General features: G+C 32.4%; 1 protein-coding gene across 1 annotated transcript; it reads right to left on the bottom strand.

Moving 5' to 3' along the window:
* Positions 1 to 512: 512 nt before the first annotated feature.
* Positions 513 to 24,997, bottom strand: LOC134697920 (uncharacterized). Its single transcript, XM_063560206.1, has 5 exons — positions 24,865 to 24,997; positions 22,544 to 22,748; positions 20,541 to 20,843; positions 11,138 to 11,191; positions 513 to 3,363 (listed from the first exon to the last, which is right to left on the bottom strand). Exons 1-5 carry the CDS (start codon positions 24,883 to 24,885, stop codon positions 830 to 832), a joined length of 3,117 nt encoding a protein of 1,038 aa, XP_063416276.1. The 5' UTR covers positions 24,886 to 24,997; the 3' UTR covers positions 513 to 829.
* Positions 24,998 to 25,554: the final 557 nt, after the last annotated feature.

The following is a 25,554-nucleotide window of genomic DNA, read 5'->3' as shown; positions in this document are numbered from 1 at the left end:
CGTTTGAGGATCATGGACTTTAATATTAACAATAAACATATAACATAATAATTTATAGTTTTAAAACAAAAAAAATATGAACAAGTGTTTTTCCAACAATTGTAAAAGAAATTTGTCTGAATCGTTCCACTTTTCGTTACATACATTGGAGACAAGTACAGGTTGCAGAGGACGTTATGCATAATTAAATATAGCTTCGACTCTACTATCTAAATATTCATAAGGAAAAGTAATATAGGTCCAGCATAAATAAAATATCAGGTTAAGGCAAAAGTTTAATCCTAGATGTTTTGGCTCCTCAGAAGTGTACATCCTTACACAGAAAAAAAAAACCAATTATAAAATATTAAACAAACAAACTGTTTACACGTTTTAATGTTGATCATGTTCCTTGGTATTCCAGATGTTAACACTGTCGCTGTACACTGTTTAATTCGTCCACACTTATATTTTAGAATTTGTAGCATTTGAAACAAATTGATGTTTGTTTGTCTTGTATGTAGTACGCAGCTGTTTGTTTAGTGACCCTCGGATAGCCGTTATTTCAGTTAAAGCCAAAAATCAATCGTTTTAGTTTTAGATTTTCACAAATTATTAATTGCATGTCAAATCCCTTTTTATAGAAATCGTTTTTGTACTCCACGGGTTACTATGATCGCTGTTAAATGAGCGAACAAAATAGTACATTTATGAAAAATGTAAAGTCTCTGGTATCATAGACAACTATATTTCGTTGATACACGACTTGAATGACAAATACACAAGAGTGTTCATGAGATCAAGAATTACCTCCATTGGAAAGCAATTTCAATATTATTGTTTTGAATTGCTAATCTTTAGGGGTCGCATTGCAAATGTTTGTAATTTCTTTTTCAGCTCCATTATCAAGTAATAATTGTGCAATATTTCCATATCCACGAGCACAAGCTGTGTGCAGTGGTGTCAAATTTTTACATGTCTGTGCATTCATATTAGCCCCCTCTTTCAGTAAAATATCAACAATTTCGAAATGCCCATAATGAGATGCCTCATACACTGCTGTTTTTCCTTCAATATCGGCTTTCGATATGTCAATATTGTTTTCTATTAAGAGTTTTACTGCATTTAAATGACCTTCCCTGCATGCTGCAATCAAAACCGACGCCCCCCACCTATTGAGAAGCATAATCTTAGCCTTCTTGTCGAGAAGTTTCTTCATTATTTCAACAAATCCACGACTGCCTGATATATATAACGGAGATCGACCGTCTTTATCACAAAGGTCAACGTCAGCATTATGGGCAATCATAGCATCAACAACATCTTTGTGTCCGTTACAACAGGCAATATACAGAGGAGATCGTCCTTTTGTATCCACTTGATTGATAGTTGTTTTTAAAGCGAGCACTTTAACAAGTTTACCATGTCCATATTCGCACGCAATGAATAAAGGAGACTTTTGTGTTTTCCCCCAGTTCGACATCACATCGTAGTTATGCTCTAATAATACGTTTATAACTGTTTGATAACCTTTCTGACACGCCATTGAAATAACTGTTCGCCCCTCCGTGTCACAGTGAAAAATATCCGCCTTATTATCAAGAAGGATTTTCATTAGTTTGGTATGCCGAGAGGTTTCTTGGTCGGCTGCGGCGAACAAAGGCGTAAATCCTCTTTTATCAGACTGTTCTATATTTGCAGAGTGTTCTAGTAAGATATTGACTATTTCTATTTTTCCGAAGGTAACAGCAACAAACAAAGGCGACTTGCCTGAATGATCTGATTGAGAAATATCGCATTTAGATTCGTTCAAAAGTGTTTTAACTATTCCTATATGGCCCACTGCACATGCTATGTAAAGAGGAGAGCGACCGCTATTATCAGGCTTTAAAACGTCTACTTTTAAATCTAGTAAACATTTCACAACGTCTACATGTCCATTTTCACAGGCAGCATAAAGCGGAGTACGGCCGTTTTTGTCACAAAAAGATATGTCTCCGCCGTTATCAGCCAGTAATTTCACTATTTCAGAATAGCCGTTACTTGATGCTAAAAATAAAGCTGTCCTATTGTATGTGTCGGTTGCATTTACATCACAATCCATATTTAACAATAATCTGACTATATCTAAGTACCCCTCCGATATTAGTTCAGTTATTGGAAACTTTGAAAGTACATTTTTGAATTTACATTTGTTCTCCTGACAGCACTGAATAAATCTTTCTCTGTAAAGTTTATTAACTAATTGAGAGTTATAAAACGTGCTTAACATTTCACCGTTTTCGAAGTCTGTAAATATACGGTCAAAATACATTTGTTCATTGTCCTTCTCAACACGAAAAGTATTCTTGTTTAATGTATTTGTAATCGATACAAAAAGGCACCGTTTACTTATAAAAGATAGTGATGCGTGCTGGATAAATATTGCACAGAAATGTTTGCTACATAAGAAGGCCATAGTTTCAAATACTGTTGTATGCACTAGATGAAATTTATCATCACTTCTAATAACGTATTTTGTATCTGATTGCTCAAACTTTTCCACAACTTGACCTTTCTCGTCCTTATCTGTAAGGTCTATGTCAAACTCATGACAAACTATCTTTAATCCTGTTATTAGATCTTCCGGTAAACATGTGTTGTTGTATAGCCATTCTGCTTTGAAACAATTGTCATGTAAGGTAATCAATGTCATTATGCAAAATTCTAACGGGTTACGTTGACGTATGTCTGTTAAATCACATTGAATATATTTTAAAGGATCTCTTAACAAATCAACGATACTACCGATGGATTTCCCGTGACATAAATTACACAGAAATGAAGCATCAAGTTCAAGATGCTGTTTGAATCCACAAACATCTGATATTTGCGGACACTGAAGGTACACTGACACAACCTTGCTTATATCATCAAAGTTCAAACGATGATCATCTAAAAAACAAACGGCTTCAGCCTGTCGATCTCTACCCATAGACAGATCTGTATACACTTGTTTTTCACAGGATATTAGAAGTTTAATATTCCCTTCTTTCTTACATTTGTTTTTTAGAATCCTACCAGTGTTTGAAAACCATGAGTTAGCTTGTTCGTCTGTGATATTATCTATTACAAAAAATAGCTTTATTCCAGTATTTGATAGATTTGATAAGATATTAAGTAAATCTGAAAAACAATTTAACTCCGCAACATTGTCATACTTTTGCTCTCTAATTAATTTTAAAGCTATATGCCTTATTATCGCAGTCTTTCCAGATCCATGACCACCAACAACAATGACGTGACTGTTTGTTTGTAACAGCTGTTCGATAGATTTTGCCGCTTCAGTCTCTATGAAAACTTTATCATTTTCTAGCCAGTCTTTTGAATGATGCATTAGAGTACCTGGAATTCAATAGAATATTGAACAGATATATCATGTTAAGGACTGATATTTGCGAAAAGCCTCCAGTCAAGGGAAACTGGGTCCAAAATACCTCTACATACCATGATATAGCTGTTTAATTACACCTAATAGATTTTGATTGAAACTAACTGTACAGGTGAAGGGAAATTGAAGTACCGGGAATTATTCCTGTACTTTTACGCTTTAGTGCTGTTTTTTTTGTAACGTAATGGTATCTATGTGAAAACGTCATTGTTATTCTATCATTATATCGTCGCTGGGTTTCTAAAATATAGTATATATTTTGGGCTAAAAATAGCATACAGTTAGACCAATTAAAAATCGAAATAAGACATGTTTCAAAATTACCCATCTCAGTTGTTATTGAAAGCCAACAGGGTCAAAATTCTTAATTTGTAACTTGTCAATTTGTAACTTGTAACTGTGTGATTTGTCAATTTGTATATTGATGTTTTGTAACTTGTCGATTCGTAAATTGTCAATTTGTATATTCATGTTATGTAACTTGTCGATTCGTAAATTGTCAATTTGTATTTTGATGTTTTGTAACATTACCAATCTCAGTTGTTATGGAAAGCCAACGGGGTCAAAATTCTTACTTCGTAACTTGTCAATTTGTAACTTGTAACTGTTTGATTTGTCGATTTGTATATTGATGTTTTGTAACTTGTCGATTCGTAAATAGTCAATTTGTATATTCATGTTTTGTAACTTGTCGATTCGTAAATTGTCAATTTGTATTTTGATGTTTTGTAACTTGTCGATTCGTAAATCGTCAATTTGTTTATTGATGTTTTGTAACTTGTCGATTCGTTTAATGTCCATGTTTGAAATGTCATCGTTGTATTATGCTAACGATCATTATGACGACAGATGACGCTCGGTTTCTTCTTCGGTGTATAAACCTCCTGTAAGTAGGAGTACCGCCATATGGAATATATACCAAAGTAATTCAAATCAATAATGTACAGCACATCTATATAAAAGAAAACAAATAGATAAATAAATTGTTTGTTTTATATAGCATGTATACCAGGGTTTCGCTTTTATTTAGAGGTGACTACGAGTAAACATGTGTGTTTACTGTGACTGGTCACCAAACCTTGGATGGGGTGTGTCACTTCCTGTATTAAGGCATCTTACTAGATGTGTCGCTGGAACGGGCTTCCTTATCAACTTCGCAAATATATTACTGTCACTTGGCAGGAAATTTCTACTTAATATTTAACCGTGCAAAATAAGACTAAATACATGAAATATAAGACTGTGCTGGAAAATTTATACTAATAGTATCCTGGGCCGCATATTTGGAACTAAAAGTATAATGGGAGAAATGGATTCCTTAATATTATAATCTCAATATGAAAATTTCAGAAAAGATTGTACTTATCTAATGATGTTTTAATATAAGAAGCAAATGGACAATCAATCTTTATTTATATGGCTCCTGAGTAATGAAGATAAAATATGTTTTATTATATCATATTTGTACTTTGTAAAACAAACTGACTGAAAAATTATTTTAAATGAGTCACTTAATTTATGTATACTATATATACTATATATTAAAACTGAATTGAATATGCACTATTTTGTAAGAAAATCTAAAGAAACCAGAAACTAAACGAGGACCTAAATTGGACTACCAATATTTCCAACGTAGTCAAGAAGGCAAGATTAGCACTAGGATTCCCGATAAAAAATTTGAGATATTGTCCATCGGAATACAAGAAAACCGCATATATTTCAACGGTCAGGTCAATAATGGGATATCATATGGTCAATATTATGGAAAAAAATAGCTTTATTTATTAACATCGTGAATCATTTCGGTTAATTAACGACCCGATCGACAAAATATTAGATTTGGTAAGATTGCCGGGCTATAAGGAGGTGTGGCACAAGGTGGGGTTCATATCGGGAATACTGGGCGTTAATCAGCTGTTGAGATCGAGGGACTCGTGAATATTTTGGTCTTTTTGGTTGTAAACTTTTACTGAACCACTTCAAACTTTATTAATCAAACTCAGACACAGTAACTGCGCTACAGAACAGAAATCTGATAGCGGCAATTTTTTAAGCTTATTGACCAGAAAAAAATAGTAGGCATGTATATTAATATATATATATGTCAGCCCTTTCCCCTCCTGTCAGAATGAAATGGTCCGATAATATCATTTTAGGATTAATAGAAATCGTTTATTACTAGTACCTGGCTTTTCCAGTAATGGTGTAGCCTTTTATAGCCGACTATATGGTATTATGTTTTCTCATTGTTGAAGGCCGTATGTTGCCTATACTTGCTTACATCGACTTTATTTGAACTTCGCTTTGGTGGATAGTTGTCTCATTGGCAATCATACGGTTTAATACCACATCTCCTTATTGTATTCACCTGAATAATCCAGTCGTTATATTCCACTGACCAATGACTATTTCATTAACCACGCAATTAAGAGAGACCGATTACGTCGAGGGACTGCACTAGTCGGGATGTATGTTTATATAGTTTCCGTTCTCGAACGAAAGTTCACGTCAGTAAATAAAATAAAACTGGGATCCTGTAAACATGCAATTTTTGTTTTGCTTTCTTTTTGACGCATTTGCTGTAATTAATTTATTAAAATTACTTAGGTATTTATTCCATATGGCGGTGCTCCTACTTACAGGAGGCTTATACACCGAAGTAGAAACCGAGCGCCATCTGTCGTCATAATAATCGTTAGCATAATACAACGATGACATTTCACAAATTGACAAATCACACATTGACATTTAAGGAATCGACATGTTACAATTTACAAAGCATCAATATACAAATTGACATTTTATGAATCGACAAGTTACAAAACATCAATACACAAATCGACAATTTACAAATCGGCAAGTTACAAAACATCAATATACAAATTGACAAATCACACAGTTACAAGTTACAAATTGACAAATTACGAAGTAAGAATTTTGAATCCGTTGGCTTTCCATACGTTGTTTGTAAAGTTTGCTCCCAAAATGTTGTATGTTAACTTGAAAATTGTTGGGAATCAAACACGTGTACATTTCTGTGAAAAAAAATTAAGTTTTTGGGTAATTCAAAAATGTCAAGTTCACATACAACATTTTGGAAGCATTCATTCCATCAAATTTTTAAAGCCTGACAGTGTTTGTGAAAGATTTTGTTTGGAAAAAATTAGTAATTTACATCATTTTGTAAGCTCAGCGACAAAATCGTTCATTTGTATATACGTCTTCTGTCTAAAGTATATGTATATCAGTATATTACGAGATTGGTGCCGTGTAGTCGTGTTGTCTGACATATTTGTTGACAGTTTTCGGTTTAATCAATTAATATTGCTAACCATTTCGTCTTAATAACGGGATAAAGTTAGACAGGTTCCGAATAATTTTGGCGGGAAGAGGATCGCGAGGGTAAAAAAGCAATATCAAAAATGGTAAATACCACGGCATAGAGGGGTATTTTTACATATTCATGGCAGTGGTGTAAACAGGTAAATTCGTTTGAAATACGGAAAACAGATAGAATATGCGAAAAAACACTGGATAACAACCAAGCAAAATCCGGTATTCTTATAAAAAATGTAATTATAAATAAAATAAGCCAGTAACGATGTCTGAACAAGCATATTTTGTTAAGTTATCGTAGTTATTTAAATGTATATCCTGAAGAGTCCCAATGGAAGATGGAATCGATGAAATGAAACTGTTATTTTTTTACTTATTTTACTATTTTATTTAATAAATATATTTGTATATATATATATTTATCGGTTTTTACGCTTGTGACATGTGTAGATAAGTAATACAAGTTCTAAATATGAATATGTAAAATCAAAAGTACGGCGACCCCAAAATGACCAGTCTAAAAGTATTCAAACGAAATGTTAACCCGGATTTGTTTTCTCTCAATCGATTTATGACTTTTAAACAATCGTAATGTTGACTTTATTTATGATGTGTGTTGTATTTTTGTTTCCACATGTATATAAACATAGGAAGACGTGATATGATTGTCTATGAAACAACTCGCCACAAGAAATAAAATGACACAGAAATTTCCAACAATACGTCACCGTACGGCATTAAACGATGATTTAAAACAATACCGCACAGTCAGCTATTAAAATACCCGAAATTACAAATATATAAAAAAAATCAAACGTGAATACTAACAGCCTGATGTATGTACGAAACTAGTTTAAACGCTCAACCTTTGATTATTACATACAGTCTTCGTCTACGAACACTTATCTTCTATTCGATGATATCGGGAGCTCCTTTTATTCCAATACGCAAACAGACAAAAAACTAAATATTAACTTTCAAAATTCAGGAACTGCCCCTAAAGGTAAAAATAGATTTGAACTGTGCAGTATATCTGAGGTAGTTAATGCAAACATTTGCTGTGCATTGTCCAGATTATAGCACAGTAAGAACAAAGAGATTTTACACTTGCCATGTGTTAAATATACTAATCGATAAAATCATTCTTTGCTTCGGAAAATGACAATGTTGCAACCAAAGGTGCTGAAATGAGAGATAGGGATATAATATGCATTAAGGAAGTTACCATTTCAATTGTACAAGGGGGGTGTCTAGTATGGAATTTGAAAAACAGGCAGGACAGAATAAAAAAGGGCTGGTCATGATGAGCAACTTAAAAAAAAAAAAAGGCAGGATGATTTTTATGTAACAAGGACCGAATACAAAAATAGAGTGAAAACAATGGAAAGAATAATGCTTTTCAACCTTGCCTCCCCCTTTCCCCCTCTTTCTAAATATCAAATTGCAGCTCTATATATTAAATGCAACCGATACAGGCCATGTTTGTTTATAAAATTAACCATTCTTAGTTAGGGTCTTCCTAAGTTGCCACATGTTTGATGAACCCACTTAAGACTGAAATCGACCTCAGTCGGTCTAAGGACACGGCCGAACCAAAGACTGCTTCAATCAACAGGCCACTGAAGTTTTTAATGTCATCTCCCGAAAATAAAATCACTAATAAAATATGTTATTTATATTAAAACGCATCAAATCATACTTTTAAAATTATGAAAACTTTAAAGAAATGTGTGTTAAAATCTTTTAATTTTTTGTTATCACAAGTTGTGGAACTGTTAACAAAAGAAATTTACTATTCAACTTGTATATTTATTTGTAAGATCAATATGTGACACTTTAATAAAATAATCATTATCTTATCTTATCTTATCCATTAAAATAATTTGGAAAATGGTGTGAGCTCGATTAGTGAAGTGTAAAAAATTTCAAATAAATATTAAAATTATTTTATCGAATTTCACACTTTTTTATTTGGATACAATCACTTTTTTAAATCTTTTCTAATATTTTGTAATACCACAAAAATATGAAAAAAAAGTATGAGTTAATTCTGTTTTAACTGCTTAAATTACTTAATAAAATTACTAAATTTGAAGATCTTTCAAATGCATGTATATTTATACATGAAATATTAGAAATATAATTAAAAAACGACTTTATATCTAGAATAAATCCCCAAAATATGCAAAAATTTCAGAGTTCAGTTATTGCCTAAAATTATGTTCGGCAATATGATGAATAATCATCATCAGATTTCAGGATTTAAGCTTAATGCCTAGAAGTTTCAGGCAATAACTTAATGCCTAGGCGTTAGCTTATTGCATAGGAAATAAACTTAATGCCTAATTTCACTTAGCGCCGCTAACATATATATGTAACACTTCCAAACGTGTCCTTCCCCCCAAACATGTCCGATTCCCCAAAACGTGTCTATTCTCCCCAAACGTGTCTATAATGTTCAATGTTCCCCAAACATATCCGATTTCATAACCCCCAAACGTTTCCGATAATATTGCTATTTGCCAAAACGTGTCCATTATCACAAGCCAGAACGTCTCACGTGTGTTAGCGCTAATACATGTATCTCCTATAAATGAAATCGCCGAAAACGTTTACGACAATTTTATTATAGGGCACACAGGTGATGAAGTTGTCATTAATTTGCATTAGTTAGTGCAATGCCGGTTTTAAATGATTAACATAGTTCCAAATTTAACTGAAATTACTTATTACCCAGTTGCAAGTATTTCATACTCATTCAAAGCAAACATACAAAAAATTATAGCGTTGCATTAATCGTTAACTTTGTAAATTATTTTGTACTTATAAACTCCGATGATGTCTTTTATATATATCCAATTATTGTACGGCGGGCTTTCAGCAACATATTTTTTCACTTTATCAACAGTTCTCCATTTGAATTCGTGTGTTTTTTAAAAGCTCATCAAATCATAAACCAGTTATCTGTTTTTTTTTAAATAAATTTAAGGTTTCCAGCATCACCAAAGACACGATAAAGAGACATAACGTCCAGTGTCAAATATGTCATGCATTGGTTTTATAGATTCTTTTTTTTTATAAATATGATTGTTTTGTGATTAACCCCGGTTTTAATTGCAATTGTAATTTGTACTGTATAAATAAACTTTAGACTGTTGATTACGTATTGTCCAGTTGCAAGTATTATGTGCATATTTAGAGCGAACAATAGTTTTGCAAGTTTTAATGTTTAAACAATTGTACTATAAAAAGTAACTTTAAACTAATGATTGCGTATTGTTCAGTAACAAGTATTTCATGCATATTAAGAGAGAACATACAAGTTTTAATGTTTTTGCAGTTCTACTGTTTAAATTGATTTTAGACTGTTGATTGCGTATTGTACAGTTGCTAGTATTTCATGCATATTTAGAGAGAACAGTTTTAATGCGCAGAGAAAGGGACATTTTACCAGGTAACAGTACAATTCTCTTCATCAGGTAAAAATACAATTCAACTAAACATATTTGCTTACAATTCATATACGAGATAGTCGAAATGTCGCCCCAACTTTTACCGAGTGTATACTGCCGGTTTAAAAAAGTACTAACGTAGCTAGCTTATCTAATGGTAAAATTATTATACGGTAATGAAATAGCAAGAACCAAATTACGCTTGATATGGACACGTTTGGGGAATTGGACACGTTTTCAAGGGCGTTTATACAAATGACACGCTTTGGCGCCCTTTTCCAGGAGGACAAGTTTTACAGTTCAGTGACGTGATGTGGACACATTTGGGGGAATCGGACACTTTTGGGGGAAGGACTCGTTTCTGAGTGTTACATGTATACATACATGTGTGTGCATATATAGCTAAAAATGTTCTAGTGGACAGGAAAAATAAAAAGAAGCAACTGCACAATTGGGAATCATTGGTTTAATAGCTTCTTTGTAAGCAGTAACCCTTTTTTACTGTTATCATAAAAGGGTATGTAAAATAAAGATTAGACTGTTGGTTTTTCCGTTTGAATGGTTTTACACTAGTAATGTTGGGGCCCTTTATAGCTTGTTGTTCGGTGTGAGCCAAGGCTCCGTGTTGAAGGAGCCGTACATTGACCTATAATGGTTTACTTTTTTAAATTGTTATTTGGATGGAGAGTTGTGTCATTGGCACTCACACCACATCTTCCTATATCTATTCAATATATTTCATCAACGGAGAACTGTATATTGCATGCTATTTATACAAACGTTGACTTCACAAATATGAAAGATTACAATTGGAGTTTATCGAGATATGTTGTAAATACAGATATATACCATACAGTTGTGATAGGCAGTGTTCATGATAATTTACAGGTTGACGCTTTAAATGAATACAAAGTATACATTGTGTATCATATCATACCAATTCCAGTCCATTTGTCTATTCCATTGTCGTCATACGCTATTGTATCGTCTTCTGTAATGTGAACATGAATAAACAATTGACAACAGACTATTATAAACTTAATTTATTAATAGAAAGAAACGACATTTTCCTATAGACATACACTAGATTAATGCCGTCGTAATTAACGAAATGTATTCATATATATATATATATGTAGGACTCTGATCCGAGATGGTACTCCGAACCCTGGTGGTCAAGCTGAGGTGCCATGCTTTGACGCTGAAGTGCGTTTTCTATCACATTTGAGTTCGATGGTGGCATGGTGATGCTATCTTGGTTTGAACTACGTGGAAATGCAATGGTGGTAACGCTGTAGAACACATGAGATAACTAAACCTAAATTTAAAGGGTGACGATAGGTGTAACTATGTTTACAGTTTTCTGATGATGTGTTTTAAACCAATTCAGCTTTCTGGTTTTGTATTTGTTTGACGTGTGATTGTATGTGTGTGGTATTCAATTTATAAACTATCTTTAACCATGCCATATTTTTTTTATGTATATATCATCAGGAAGTAAGTTAAATTTCCGTGGACGTGGTATGTTTCGGTATGTCATATTTGCTTTTTTACAGCGTCATTTTGACACAAATAAAAAATAGTAGTTACTATTGAGTTAACCTTATAATAGAGGTCGGTCATTTGAAGACGTATCAACCGTATCGTTAACGTTGACGTATCTGCATCTGCAGATTTATCAAAAAACAGTATGTGATCTCGAGCTTTAATTTTATGTACTTTCAATAATGCAAATGAGCAACTGGATAATTTCTAATGCAAAAATTAACAAAACAATTAGGAAATATCGAGCTTTTGTGGAACATGTAATCCGACTTTTAAAGATATTCCAGATAGTTGGAACAGTTTACAGGCATGATAGTCCTGAGTGAATACGGTTATTTGTGTGCTAACTTGTAATCACGTTTACATCCCAGCTCCTATGTTTTAACAGGGGTGATCTGAGCCGGATCACCCCTACCAGATCACCCCAGTTTGAGTTTCTATGTTATGCATGCTTTCCTTTGTTCAATAACATTTTGGCGGGAATGTCAAATCCACTATAAAACTTATAATTAAATATACAATTATAGAGAAAAGACTATCTATCAAAATTCACGGAGAAAAAATCCAGTGTATAGGCTGGGATTCGAACTCAAGACCTTTAGCATATCAAGCCACGACACATACCACTACACCAGGACGACTGGCCAATGATACGAACTATCAGTAATTTAACATACTTAAAGGAAGCAAGATATGTTTATAAGTGGAGCGGGTTGACAGACCTTTATTTAGTGGGGTCAAAACCCTTTTCGTTAATGAGTGAGTTGTCGGACTGATTGTTCAATTTGATTTTATACTTTTTCAAAAGTGGGGCGAGTCGGTAAAGTAGAGCGGGGAGATTTTTTTTAAAAAAGTGGCGATACAGTGTGGGCCGATTGGCCAGTGGGGCGAGTTGATATGGTTTGATGTCTACTCATCGTGTTCGAGGGTCATAAAGGGTATACACCATACAGTAATATGTAAAGTATATAATAATGGTTGTGTGGCGTTCTAAACGATATTTTATGACTTGTAAATGGTTTTTCGTCTAATCTAAAACAGCTGGGATGTTAAATAGATATCCCACTCGGACTTGGTATGTCAGTGTTAGATCACCTTCTGGCCTCCGGCCATCGGGCTGATCTAAATCTGACACACCGCGTCCTCGTGGGATAACTATTAATGAACCAATTGTTATTTGACAAATAGAGTGATACTCAGTACTGTTTTATTAAATGTACATGTATTCATATGACATCTGAAGATAACTCATGTTTCTATTACCTCGTATAACATCGCAAATGAACAATAATCAAAGTTCCTTACATGCATATAAGTAGTACATTTGATTTTTTGTGTGTGTTTATTCATGTTAGATATCTTGAAATATTTTAGCTATATAAATAAAGGATTGTGTACGATATTCGTGTACCTGCCATACATTGGCTCCTTTTAAGGGCATGTAAAAGCAGTTGATAGACCTCCCTTATTATTATTTTTTACAAAACACCACTTTTGCAAATTTTGAAAGTGAATGTTTGTTTGTTTCGAACGCAAAGTGTTCTTAAACTCGGGATTACATAATATTTGTTTTATAAATCTGCAGATGCGGATACGTCAACGTATACGATACGGTTGATACGTTTTAAATGACCGACCTCTAATATTAAAGGTATGATACATTTCTATTGAATTACGCCAACTCCAATTAAAGAGCACGTTACGTGTGATCAATAACAACACAATAATGAAAAGGACTAATCGAAATAATGAACATTGCAATTAATAAAGTCTTACCTATAAGAATGACTATAACAAAAACTGAAAATAGAAAATCCTATCATGATGTAAGTGTGTAATGTGAGTAAATTTAATGTTCAGTTATTATATTGAAAGTGTTTCATATCTTGGAATTTAGTTAGTGTAGAAGTAACGCAATAACATAATGTCATCTTTTAACATCAATTTCAATATAATAAATGATGTTATTCCAACAATTGTTACATGTTTGTGAACGATCTTGTACGCATCTATCTAACACAGCTGGAAATACAAGACGCAAGAGTAACAGTTCGCCATAAAAGACAGATACACACATGAAACAATACCAACTATAAAACGTACGGCCTGTTTTATTAAACAAAGTATAAGAAATTAAACTTTCAGTACAACGAAAACACTAAACTGCAATGGTGTAACAACACAGCATAGGATCTCAAACTGAAGATATCAGCCCTAATTGTATATAGACGCGTGACATTTACCATATATTTTGTTTTATTTTAATGCAACAACACAACAAAGTACGATACAGTCTACTGTTATCGAAATTTTTGGCCACGTTGTAAAATATTCAAATGGTCCAATTCTCGTCAAATCAAGGATCAAGGTCAACTAAGGACAAATTATTATTTAAGCATATGCCAACTTTAAAAAAAAATGAGAATGGAAATGAGGAATGTGTCAATGAGCCAGCAATCTGACGAAAGAGTAAAAACAACCAAATATTATCAATTGGTCACAGCTATTGAATCCCGCACTCCGTATTTATGAAAGCATGGATCATGTTTGGTACAAAGCTTATTAGTCATTGAGAAGAAAATAGACGGACAACGTTATAACATAAAAAGAAAACGACAAACAGAGCAACAAAAGTACAAAAAGCACAATATAAAACATAAAAACTGAGCAATACAAATCTTACAAAAAATTGGAGTAATGACAGGTGCTCCGGAAAGGTAAGCTGATCCTGCTCCACATATCACACCCGTTGTGTTGCTAATGTAAGTACAAAACCGGTTATAAATGCTATTCTGATCGTCAAATTCGGTCAAAATGGTATGAGATTGTTTTTTTTAGACAATTGTAACAAATCTATGGTTTTCTGTAAAACTGATATTCAAATGTTCAATATCGATTAACTAACTTGTGTCGGAACGATTTCAACTTCACCGCTGGGAGTCTAGTTATGAAGTAAATTATGATGTAAATTATCAGTATCATACTTTTAAAATAAGAGCCTTTCTCCGCAATGTCAAGTTAACAAAAGAAAACGCCATATATTAGGTTGCACATTACAGTCGTTAACTACGCGTTCTTTTTAAATTTAGAGCGCATTTCTTTCTGACACAAACTCTACAAATAAACTTATTATAGATACCAGGATTAAAATGTTATATTTACGCCAGACGCGCGTTTCGTATTCAAAAGACTCACTCATCAGTGTGACGCGCGAATCAAAAAAAGTTTAAAAGGCCAAATAAAATACGAAATTGAGGAGCATGGAGGACCAAAAGTTCCTAAAAGTTTTACGAAATGCAGCTAAATTCATCTATTCCTGAGGTAGGAAAGTCTAAGTTTTCTTTCAAAAATTCAAAGTTCTGTTGATTTATAATTATGAACATATCAATGATAACTCAAGTCAAAACAGAAGTGCTCTCTTCTGGGCTGGTGATACTCTCGGGGAAATAAATCTCCACCAGCAGTGGCATCGACCAGTGGTTGCACATAAACTCATCATAGATACCAAGATTAAAATTTTGTATTTACGCCAGACGCGCGTTTCGTCTACAGAAGACTCATCAGTGACGCTCGAATCAAACATGTTTAAAAGGCCAAATAGCGTACGCAAACGGTTCTGCAAGCACACGTTCAGATCATTTGTTTCTAACATACGTAATCCTAATTGTGACTGTGTTTATAACTATACTTGTATTATTCATAATAAAAATATTGTTTACATGTGCACCATCATACGTTTGCAAAGTTTGCATCAACTTTGACAAACCATAAACTCGCTGTAAATTCGTCTACAATTTGTCGTTTGTCGATACAAACGATGCCTTTTTGTTCTGATTTTAATATTAAATTAAATATCTACAGATATTTTCGCACTAATATAGAGATAAGTTTTATGAAATGTAACACTCTTGTAGCACGCGTTTTCTTCATACACGATCCGGGAGTGACACTGGAATAACACAAAATTTAAACGCTGAACCAATCACAAAGTGGAAAGCACACATAAGAATCAATGTACATTATGGATGTTTTTACTGTAACATACCGAAAGAAAAAATAAGGTTATATTTATAGCAATGTTCTGTCAAAACACCACATGTGTTGTTAAACAAATCAACTAACACTTTACTGTATAGATAATTATAATACTTTTGCTATGACAAAAAAAAACCCAGCAAAATAAACATTTGAAAAGGATACATACCAATAGATGCTGTAATGATTGTAATTGTAATTGTAATAACTATTTTAATTGTAGATGTTTTTCTGTCATATGTCGATTGAGGTGTCTCTGCAATAAAATGAATACGGTTGACATAAATGTTATTCTAGCACACCTATACGAAAATCAAGATACAATGGGTTTCACTTTAATTTATTTCCCTGAATTTTCTTTTTTAAATGTCACAATTTTTACGCTACTTATTTGATAAACCATGGTATCAAGGAAAACATTTATAGTCATTATTCAGTTATAAAATAAAAACGGTTTGGCAATGACATGTATATGTCTCTTTTCAAAGTAATATACAGTTCCTCTAGAAAAAAACATAGATTAACAAATTTTAACATTTTCCCCTACTTTAATTTTGAACCTTCAACGCCAGCCATGGTTTTTAAATGTCATACATTTTTAACGGTAAAGGTCTATAATTCCCATCTTTTCTATGGGATCTAAAAGTTGTAGGTTTACCCTTGTCAAATGAATTTTGTACTGAATTGGGTGTATGGTCTTTGTTTTCCCCGATTTAAATTGAGACTGCAAAGATTCACGAAATTTGTCGCCATTAAACATACCACTTAAATGCTTTCATTTCAATATATAAAAAAAAAGAGATTGATATATTTAACGAAATATTTTACAGTATCTTTAACATATCGAATAAAAGAAACGTAAAGACGATTGGAGCAAAAAAGCATATCTACTTTTGTCTACTTTGACCAGACAAAATCCAGCTCAACTAGTGAAGTGTAATTTTTTTTCAAATAATTTTCAGATAAATCGTCCATGCTCTTTTCTTTCATTAGATTCAGCGACTTGTTTGAAGCCTTTTATTTAAATGCTCAAATAAGAAGATCTGTTAAATAAATGTATATTAACATTTGAGATCCAATTTAAGCAATAGTTTTACACCAAGCATACTTCAATTTACCGAATGAACATATACTTTGAAGGTGAAACAAAATTTCCAATGTAAAATTTTTCAGTGATTGCTTGAAAAGAGGAACGAAAGATACCAAAGGGACAGTCAAACTCATCAATCTAAAACAAACTGACAACGCCATGGGAAAAAAACGAAAAAGACAAACAGATAAACAATAGTACATATGACACAACATAGAAAACTTAAGAATAAACAACACGAACCCCACCAAAAACTAGGGGTGAAATTATGCCTAATTGTAAGCATTGTCGCTAGCATAGAGAATAATCGTTTGTGATTAAAGCTGAAACACACATAACGGAATTTTGGCATTGATTTTCATCATTACATATGTGGTGTAGTTATTAAGATGATGCTTTCATTCTGTCTTAAGTAAGCCATTTGAGTAGGCTTTTAGCATGATAAGAGCTTCTTAACAACGATATGATTAAATTTGAAAAACATAACGTTATTATTGGTGTGTCAATTGTCATTCTTAACTATATATCTATCTTTTAAGTATTACTGGATAATATTCATGTTCATTATTTATTTTTATTTCAATACAGTACTGTAAATGACAGTTGCTAGCAATATTTCATTTTTTTAGAATAAAGTTCGAGATCAATGTCTTATGGAAAATGCATATCACACGGTAAAGCTTTAAAGTAAAATAACAAAAATACTGAACTCGATTTGGTTGTTAATAGATTTGCATTTCCGATTTTTTTTTTTTATCTTAAACACTTCCATAAACATGATGAATAGAATTGAAATAAGGACATAAATAACACGGTTAAATATCCCCAAGTTTGATACTTGAAATTGCATCTGATTTAATAAATGAATACAAGACACTGACAGTTCTGCAAAGGCTTTTAGTCTGGACAAACATACACAAAATTTTTAACCAAACACTCGGACTTCCTTATTTTGCATGCCTTCCATTTGAACATTTTGACATAATCCGATTGTCTTCCTTATCTGGCATGCCTTCCTTTGAAATTTATCGACATAATCCGATTGTTTTCCTTATCTTACATGCCTTCCTTTGAAACTTATCGACATAATCCGTTTTTCTTTCTTGTCTTGCATGTCTTCCTTTGAAGCTTTTTAATATAATATGTGTGTCTTCCTTATCTTGCATGCCTTGCTTTGAAGCTTTTTGATATAATACGTTGTCTTCCTTATCTTGCATACTTTCCTTTGATTTAGAAAAAAATACGTTTGTCTTCCTTAAATTGCATGCCTTCCTTTGAAACCTTTTGATATAATACATGTGTCTTCCTTATCTAGCATGCTTACATTTGAAATTGTTTGACGTCCTAAGTTGGTCTTCCAACTGTTGCATGCCTACCTTTGATACATTTTGACATAATATGTTAGTCTTCCTTATCTTACATGCCTATCTTAGTAATTTTGTGACATAATGTGTTGTCTTCTTTGTCTTGCATGCTTACCTTTGATAATTGTTGACGTTATTAGTTTGTCTTCTTTATCTTGCATACCAAGGTGAACCTGTTTACTGTAATACAAAAAAAATATTGCTTGTTAAGAATAGAGAGTTATTGCAAGCATCATTAAAGGTCTAAATGCTTGACAATATTAATAAAGACGTTTTGTTTTTCTCGCATAAATTTCAAGGTTTTATAAATTTAGTTAAATTTTGATTTATATTCATACACTTGTAAACAAAATGTTAGAAAACCGTTATCAATTGGATTAAACAGATAATGATTATCATGCTCGGATTTTTTTAAAACTCTGCTTTTACAAAGTTGTTCATGTCAAGTCGATCTTAGTTTAATTGAAAAGTGCATGGTGTGGTTAAATAAAAATAAAAAACAGTTTGAAAAAACTTTTTTAGAATAATAATTCTTAGATTAGAAGCTTTGTGTGTTGATTCGACAGTTTATTTTCTATTACATTAATATTGAATGTTTCGCCAGTGTAACTTTACACATCTCAACAACGTACGTGTTTATCTTTTTATATATCTTTTTATTTGATATACTGTAACAATACCATAATTGTAATACTTCATATAGTGCACGAACGTGAGAAATTCATTGTAATATGTTGTGTTTTTTTTTTCTTTCAAGTTCACTTTACCGACTACCATATTTTTCAAAATACATGTATTTAATCATATAACTATATTGACAGAAGTGGTTCAACTTGTACATGTAGTAAGAAAATGCATGTGGTCGATAAAAGTGCTTGTACAGACTGAAAGCAAATGAAATAAATAATGTAGCATCAATAATATATTACACCACCTTCGTATTTCTGGACAGAGGTTCTTGTCAGCAAACTTTTTCAATGTGATGCATTTATAATCTGCAACATACAATAATTAATGGTTGGATTTAAAAAAAAAATATTGTTTCATTTCTTTTAAACATGATAATACGATCAATATATATGTTGTATTCAAATTATTAGAAAGTAAACCTGTCATGCATAGTAAGACAAGGCAACGTTTGAACAAGTGTTAGTCGTGAAACTTTAGTCTTTGCAATATAAAACTGACAAAAAAAATGTAATTTACCTCGAAAATTATATAATATAAGCAATCCGATCAAGTAACGGATTTTTAAAACATTTGTAATTAAGCGTCAAAGACAGACACTGCAAAATGTACAATAATGAAGATTGTAAATGCTGTCACCGTCAATCGAATTCCTTCTTTTATTAATTATCACTTTTTGCAATGTAATCTTGCAGATAGCAATGCCGTATCTAGGTTTTAAAATAAAAACAAATATTATTTTCTAATAAAACTATTAGGTCAATTGTGACATCACACTATAATCTCACATTCTCATTTATCTGGTTATTAAGTATAAATTAGGATAAACAGTCGGACAAACAAGACGGGGATTTTTAGACGAACATATTGACATCTATAACCCTTCCAAAACCTAAGAAATTGAAAAGTTCAATTTACCAACATTTAGGAAAATACAATCACAATATCAAATGTATTATCGTTCAACCATTTGAAACGTTCTTGAAACAACAAGGGCAATCCAAACTTATGATGCCAGTTGAATATCGAACCGACTTGAATTAAACAACTGTATACGGCACATTTCCTAGGTCTAAACAACACTATAATTGGATAAGTTAACATATCTAAAATTTTATATCAATGTACTAGACACTATACTATAACCTGTAGAACGTACGTTTCACATATATAATTAAATACATGTATATAAAAGTCTTCAGATAAGACATGTCCTTCTTACATTTGAATTATATTCTATTGATGAAAAATCAATGTGGAAAATTATCAGGCAAATAAATGTAACGTAATGGCAGATTAACATAATGAATTACACCCTGAACTGTTTTAATGTCTTTACCTGACATTGATAACACAAATAAAACCAGTACGGACAGTGGTGTGTTATTTAATAAAGAGTGTTTTGTCATTAATTGAATAAGAACCCCATGAAAACACAGGTGACTAACACAAATTATAACTATTGAACAGACCAATGACACATAGATATCTCACAGAAAAAAATGCAACGGTTTTCGCACCTACCTCATAATCGTCAATGGAATACGGATCATTTGAGTATATATAGACAATAAATTGATGGCTAAATTTGATTCTGTTTTATCTAACTAGATATTTACCTGGTGATAACACCTTTTCATTAGGACACATAGTTTTGTAGCAAGAGCAATCCTCTTCCATAGGGTCACAGAAGCAAGAGTTTCTAGTCTTGGTAATAAATTTATAGGAATTAGTATAGTCGCATCTACACAGCCTATCAGAAATCAATGTTCCATTACTATATTGAATCTGACCTTCGTCGATGCATTCTGTCTTTTTAAAGATGCACCTACTGTAGCCTTTGGTAGATAATTTAAATGGCTGAAAGCGATTGGTTGCACACTGTTTACCGTCTAACTCCCCTCGAATTACAAATTCATGACCTGCAATCGAAAGAGAAATTTTAAAGGACAAGAGTATTAATCTATATTTATATTGTCAACAATTGTTTATTGAACTAATTCCTGATACATAAACATGATAAATACCTAAGTAGCCAAGGTTGTATTTCTAATTACCCCTGTATTTGTAATGGCATCACTTTAATAGAAAAAAACATATTTAAATGATATGAACTAACATAATTTTACATATCTAGATAGCCAGTACAATAATTATTACCTGGTCAACATATTTTATCCTCTGATATAGGTTAACATTTTCGTTTGTGTCTTACCAGAAGAAAAAACACCCAATGTATGTTTGTTTACACTTTAGAGCAAACTCTATAATTAAAATATAACATCTCGTGTATGTCTTTTCTGTCCCTCAGAGTGATGTTTCAATGGTTCCTTACGTAAAGTGATTATGAAACTCCCCCTAAACGAGCTGGATAGAGGCCTCAAATGTATGACGTATCTTCATATCAACTTAACATGGCTGCGTATTTATACATCTCGCACAGCCAAACGAACGCTCATTCTAAGAACCGATTTAATGTTGTCGGGAAAACTGCAGGTATGCTAATACCTGTATACCGTCTGATGTTGAAAAATAAGAAAATAAAGGTTTCATGTACGCTTGTACATGTTTTGTGCCAGAGAAATCTCTGTTGCCGATACTTTGGTGTTGGTTTTTTTTGCATGCATGAACTTGTTATTCCATATTATTAATCTATTCACCCGGTAACTTTGTTCAAGATTCTAATAAGGAAATACCTATACTAAATCAGGAAAAAATGACAGTTGCTTTCTTTTCGTTTGATGCATTCGATCATTTGATTTTGTCTTTTGATAAGGAATTTTCCGTTTCGAATTTTTAATTGAAGTCAGTGTTCCTGTTGTCTTACTTTTCATCGTCAGACTGATTTGTCTAAACAGGCAAAATTTTGTAAAATTCTTACAGATCGTGAACTGCATTAAAATATGTTTAAGGACAGCTACGTAATCATTTACGAAATAACGCATACGGATACAATTACTCTACCTCGAGTGGATTTAAACCGAGATGCTATCACTATATATGCTTTGCAATATACTATTACCTATCAATATGTGTTTTTGAGTTAATAATCAATCAAACAGATTCGAAAGAAGGTTAATGGCTTAATTTTTTTCAATTTTTAGAGTTTAAAACATATGGTAGACTTTTACGGCCGTTGTTGATAATTAATTAACCCGTCAACAGAAACAGAAGTGAATAAACTTGGATCCTTTATTACAAAAACCAGAGGAACTGAGAACCAGGGACCCTTTAATATTTACTTGAATAAAATTAACGGTACCAATTTTCTTGCACCAGATGCGCATTTCGACAATACATGTCTCTTCAGTGATGCTCGTGGCCAAGATATTTGAAATCCAAAGCTTATATAAAAGATGAAGAGCTATAATCCAAAAGGTCAAAAAAGTATAGCCAAATCCGTGAAAGGAATCAGAGCTTTGCATGAGGAAGATACATTCCTTAATTTATGATAATTTCTAATATGAACCTGTACATGTATATAGAGTAACTAAGTTATTGTTTGTATTTGTATTTGTTTCTGTTATATGTCACACACTCAAAAGTTTATATGGCAATAACATATTGAATTGCATTGAATTGAATTGGTAAATATGTACTTTTAATACATGTTTAAAATTACCTGGTGTCTGAGCCTCAGGCTCCCTCGCACAATACTCTTTAAATATTTTCTCATTGTCATCGAATAAACAAAAATATGCTTTGTGACTGCTATTGCACAAGCTAGAAGATCTCAAAATCCACTGAGAATTATCAGGACAGACAATAAATTCTTTTTCAAAGGCGAGATAACAATTGCTGATGATAACTATAATACATGCAGTAACCTGCAAAACAACAGCAGCAATACAAATGCATATCAACGTACACAATTTAGAGCACAAAATTTTAAACTCACAAATAAACAAACCAAATCGAAACAAAAGTCTCAAAACGTAATACTGTACCATATACATACAAAACACATATTTAATGTCTCTGAAGTATTTCCAAAAATTAGTCATCATTTAAATAAAGTACTTCAAATGACTTAAAATGTAGCTGCCTATAACATAGCTTGTTTTTTTCCTAATTTTTACATTGAACACACTTATCATGCTTATCGTATTTAAAATGAGGAGGCCTGCTCACAAATGGAAAGAATTTTTTCCGCAAATCCTCAAATTACACAATAATCAATTAATCTGTTAATACCTCTAAACCAATATAAATTAATTATAAATTATCTGAAATTATGTTTAATAGATTTGGAACGTTAATTCACGGATACACCACGTTTATCAATACACAAATCAGCACTTCTCATTTTGATAAGAGTAAAATACAAAACAGATTCACAACATTTAATCGTAAACGCTAGGCGCGCATAATCTATATAAAAACTCTTAGTTGGTGCTAAAAGCAATTGAGCAGAAAGACAAAATGAAAAGGAGATGTTAAAGTATATTAGAAGTTCTTAGAAACAAATAATTAAATACCTATTTAAACCAACTGTTTTTGTATTTAGTTTAAGTAGCCCTCCTATAACAAACATATGATTGCCAAAATGAAAACAACATCTAGCTTTACGTTTAGTTATAAGATGATGTCCTCGTATCCAACAATCATTTTTAAGTATTTTATGTATTTCTAGTTTTTTCTAGGTCTGAAACATGCCAAACGATCATCTGAAAAGTATGCACTCACAATGTTCAATAATGTTAATTCTTTCAATTTGTAGTCAAACTAACCGTTTGTGGTAAATTCAGCATTATTTAGACTTTGCTAACAGTCAATTCATTTTCATTCAGTAGATGTTTGGACAATTCAGTATGTTCTTGATGTGAACACGTACTTGCCATACTTGTATAACGACCATAGACTGGACATATCTAAGTTAATTGAAAGTGCATCGACTGGACGGTAATTATTTACGTTGGTTCATAAATGTGAAAAAAGCGAAAAACTGTGCAGGGCAAACTGCCTGTTTTCGTACGAAATTGGTTTACCAGTTTATTCGTGTAAGTTTGAGAAAATTGTTACTAGCTACACTAGAACATGACCAATATATATATGATTCGCTCTATATGAGTCATAACTAACTATTTTTATTCAATATCGACACACACGGACTTCGAACAAACATTTCTTACCAACATGAGGATTTTCAAATGTCATACTAAGAAGAATGAAAATTTCATGCGGCATTTTAAAATCTTGATCGGTATATTATGCACGTGCATGTTGACATTGGAAGTGTTATGTATTAATGTTGAACTCTTTATCATGTTTATTCAGAAATCTGTTTGAAATCTACATTAAACACTACATAAACATGTTTACGGTCATCATTACATACATATAGCCCGACACGATCTGTCTGTGTCATATTTTAGTTGTCAATTGTTTTTGCAGTTGTTTACCTTGGGAAGATACACAAATGATTCATTTTGTAAATAAGACAGCAGTAGTTACATGTAACCGAGGTTCTACTGATCTCAAATCGAGTTAATAGACAAATCAAGAAAAGCAAATCCAGACTGGTATCTTTAGATACAAGACTGTGATAACATATCGCAAGCGAGTTGATTCAACTAAATATAGAATCGGACAAATAAAGTTGTGATTGTAACCGTAAAACTTATGAAATGTCGATTCTACTCGCTGATAATCCGTTTTTGTGTTGATGTTACATTGAAGTCTGACCCACTGGTATTATAATAGGCAATACACCTTCTTTTAACCAAGTTGTACATGTATGAAAAGCGGACAAGAGTAAGCTGATATACGCATTACGGGAGACAATTGTTCTGTATTGACATAAATTAACTCTCATTTGGAGTTCCTTTTTTATTCTCTCCGTTTATTTTTGTTAACGTGACTTGTTTGTTACTATAATTTCTTGATCATTTGAAAAATCTCGCACCCTATCTTAGATAAAAGAGCCGAAGCTCTCAGACTTACTAGTAATGAAATCGTCACCATTTGGATATCATAGTTGTTATAATTTAATCAAGTTTTTGTGTTCTCACTTCAAACTTTACATTCCCTCCATACATCCACGTCCAAATGTTGCAGTATATCATGTTTAGAAGTAGGTTATACCTCTAAGCAAGAAGAAAAACATGTTACATTTCTATTATCTACAAAATATACAAGGTCACATGTAACAAATGTAATTCATTTTTTTGAAATTGTTTGGATTAACAATGATTACCAAAGCTTGATACAAACATATTCTCTAAATGTACATCAAGGAGGTATACACGTATAGATTAAGACAATTAAAAAGTTCAATAGACGTTTAAAGCTGACTATACGGTATTGGTTTTGTAGATGATGGAAGGCTCTATGGTGAATTATAATTTGTTTCATATGGTTTGATGTGGAAAGTTGTCTCATTGGCAATCAAACCAATTATTTTCATTTCATGTTATTTGACATAGATATCAAAACTTGACCAGGTATAACTGTACCATAAGGGGTACATATTTCATAGCAAATCAAACATCTTTTGTTTAAGGACTCACTTACGTTGAAATAAGCAACATTGGGTCAGTCATCTGGCTACTTTATAACAGAAAGACCTACCTACTGATGTAACAGTACACACTTTTACGAAATATACAATGTATCGCAAAGCCGATAACAACT

The sequence above is a fragment of the Mytilus trossulus genome, chromosome 14, assembly GCF_036588685.1.
Source record: "Mytilus trossulus isolate FHL-02 chromosome 14, PNRI_Mtr1.1.1.hap1, whole genome shotgun sequence".
Classification (NCBI taxonomy): Eukaryota; Metazoa; Mollusca; class Bivalvia; order Mytilida; family Mytilidae; genus Mytilus; species Mytilus trossulus.
Note: the sequence above shows the minus strand (reverse complement) of the source record. Positions and strands in the feature narration are given on the sequence as shown.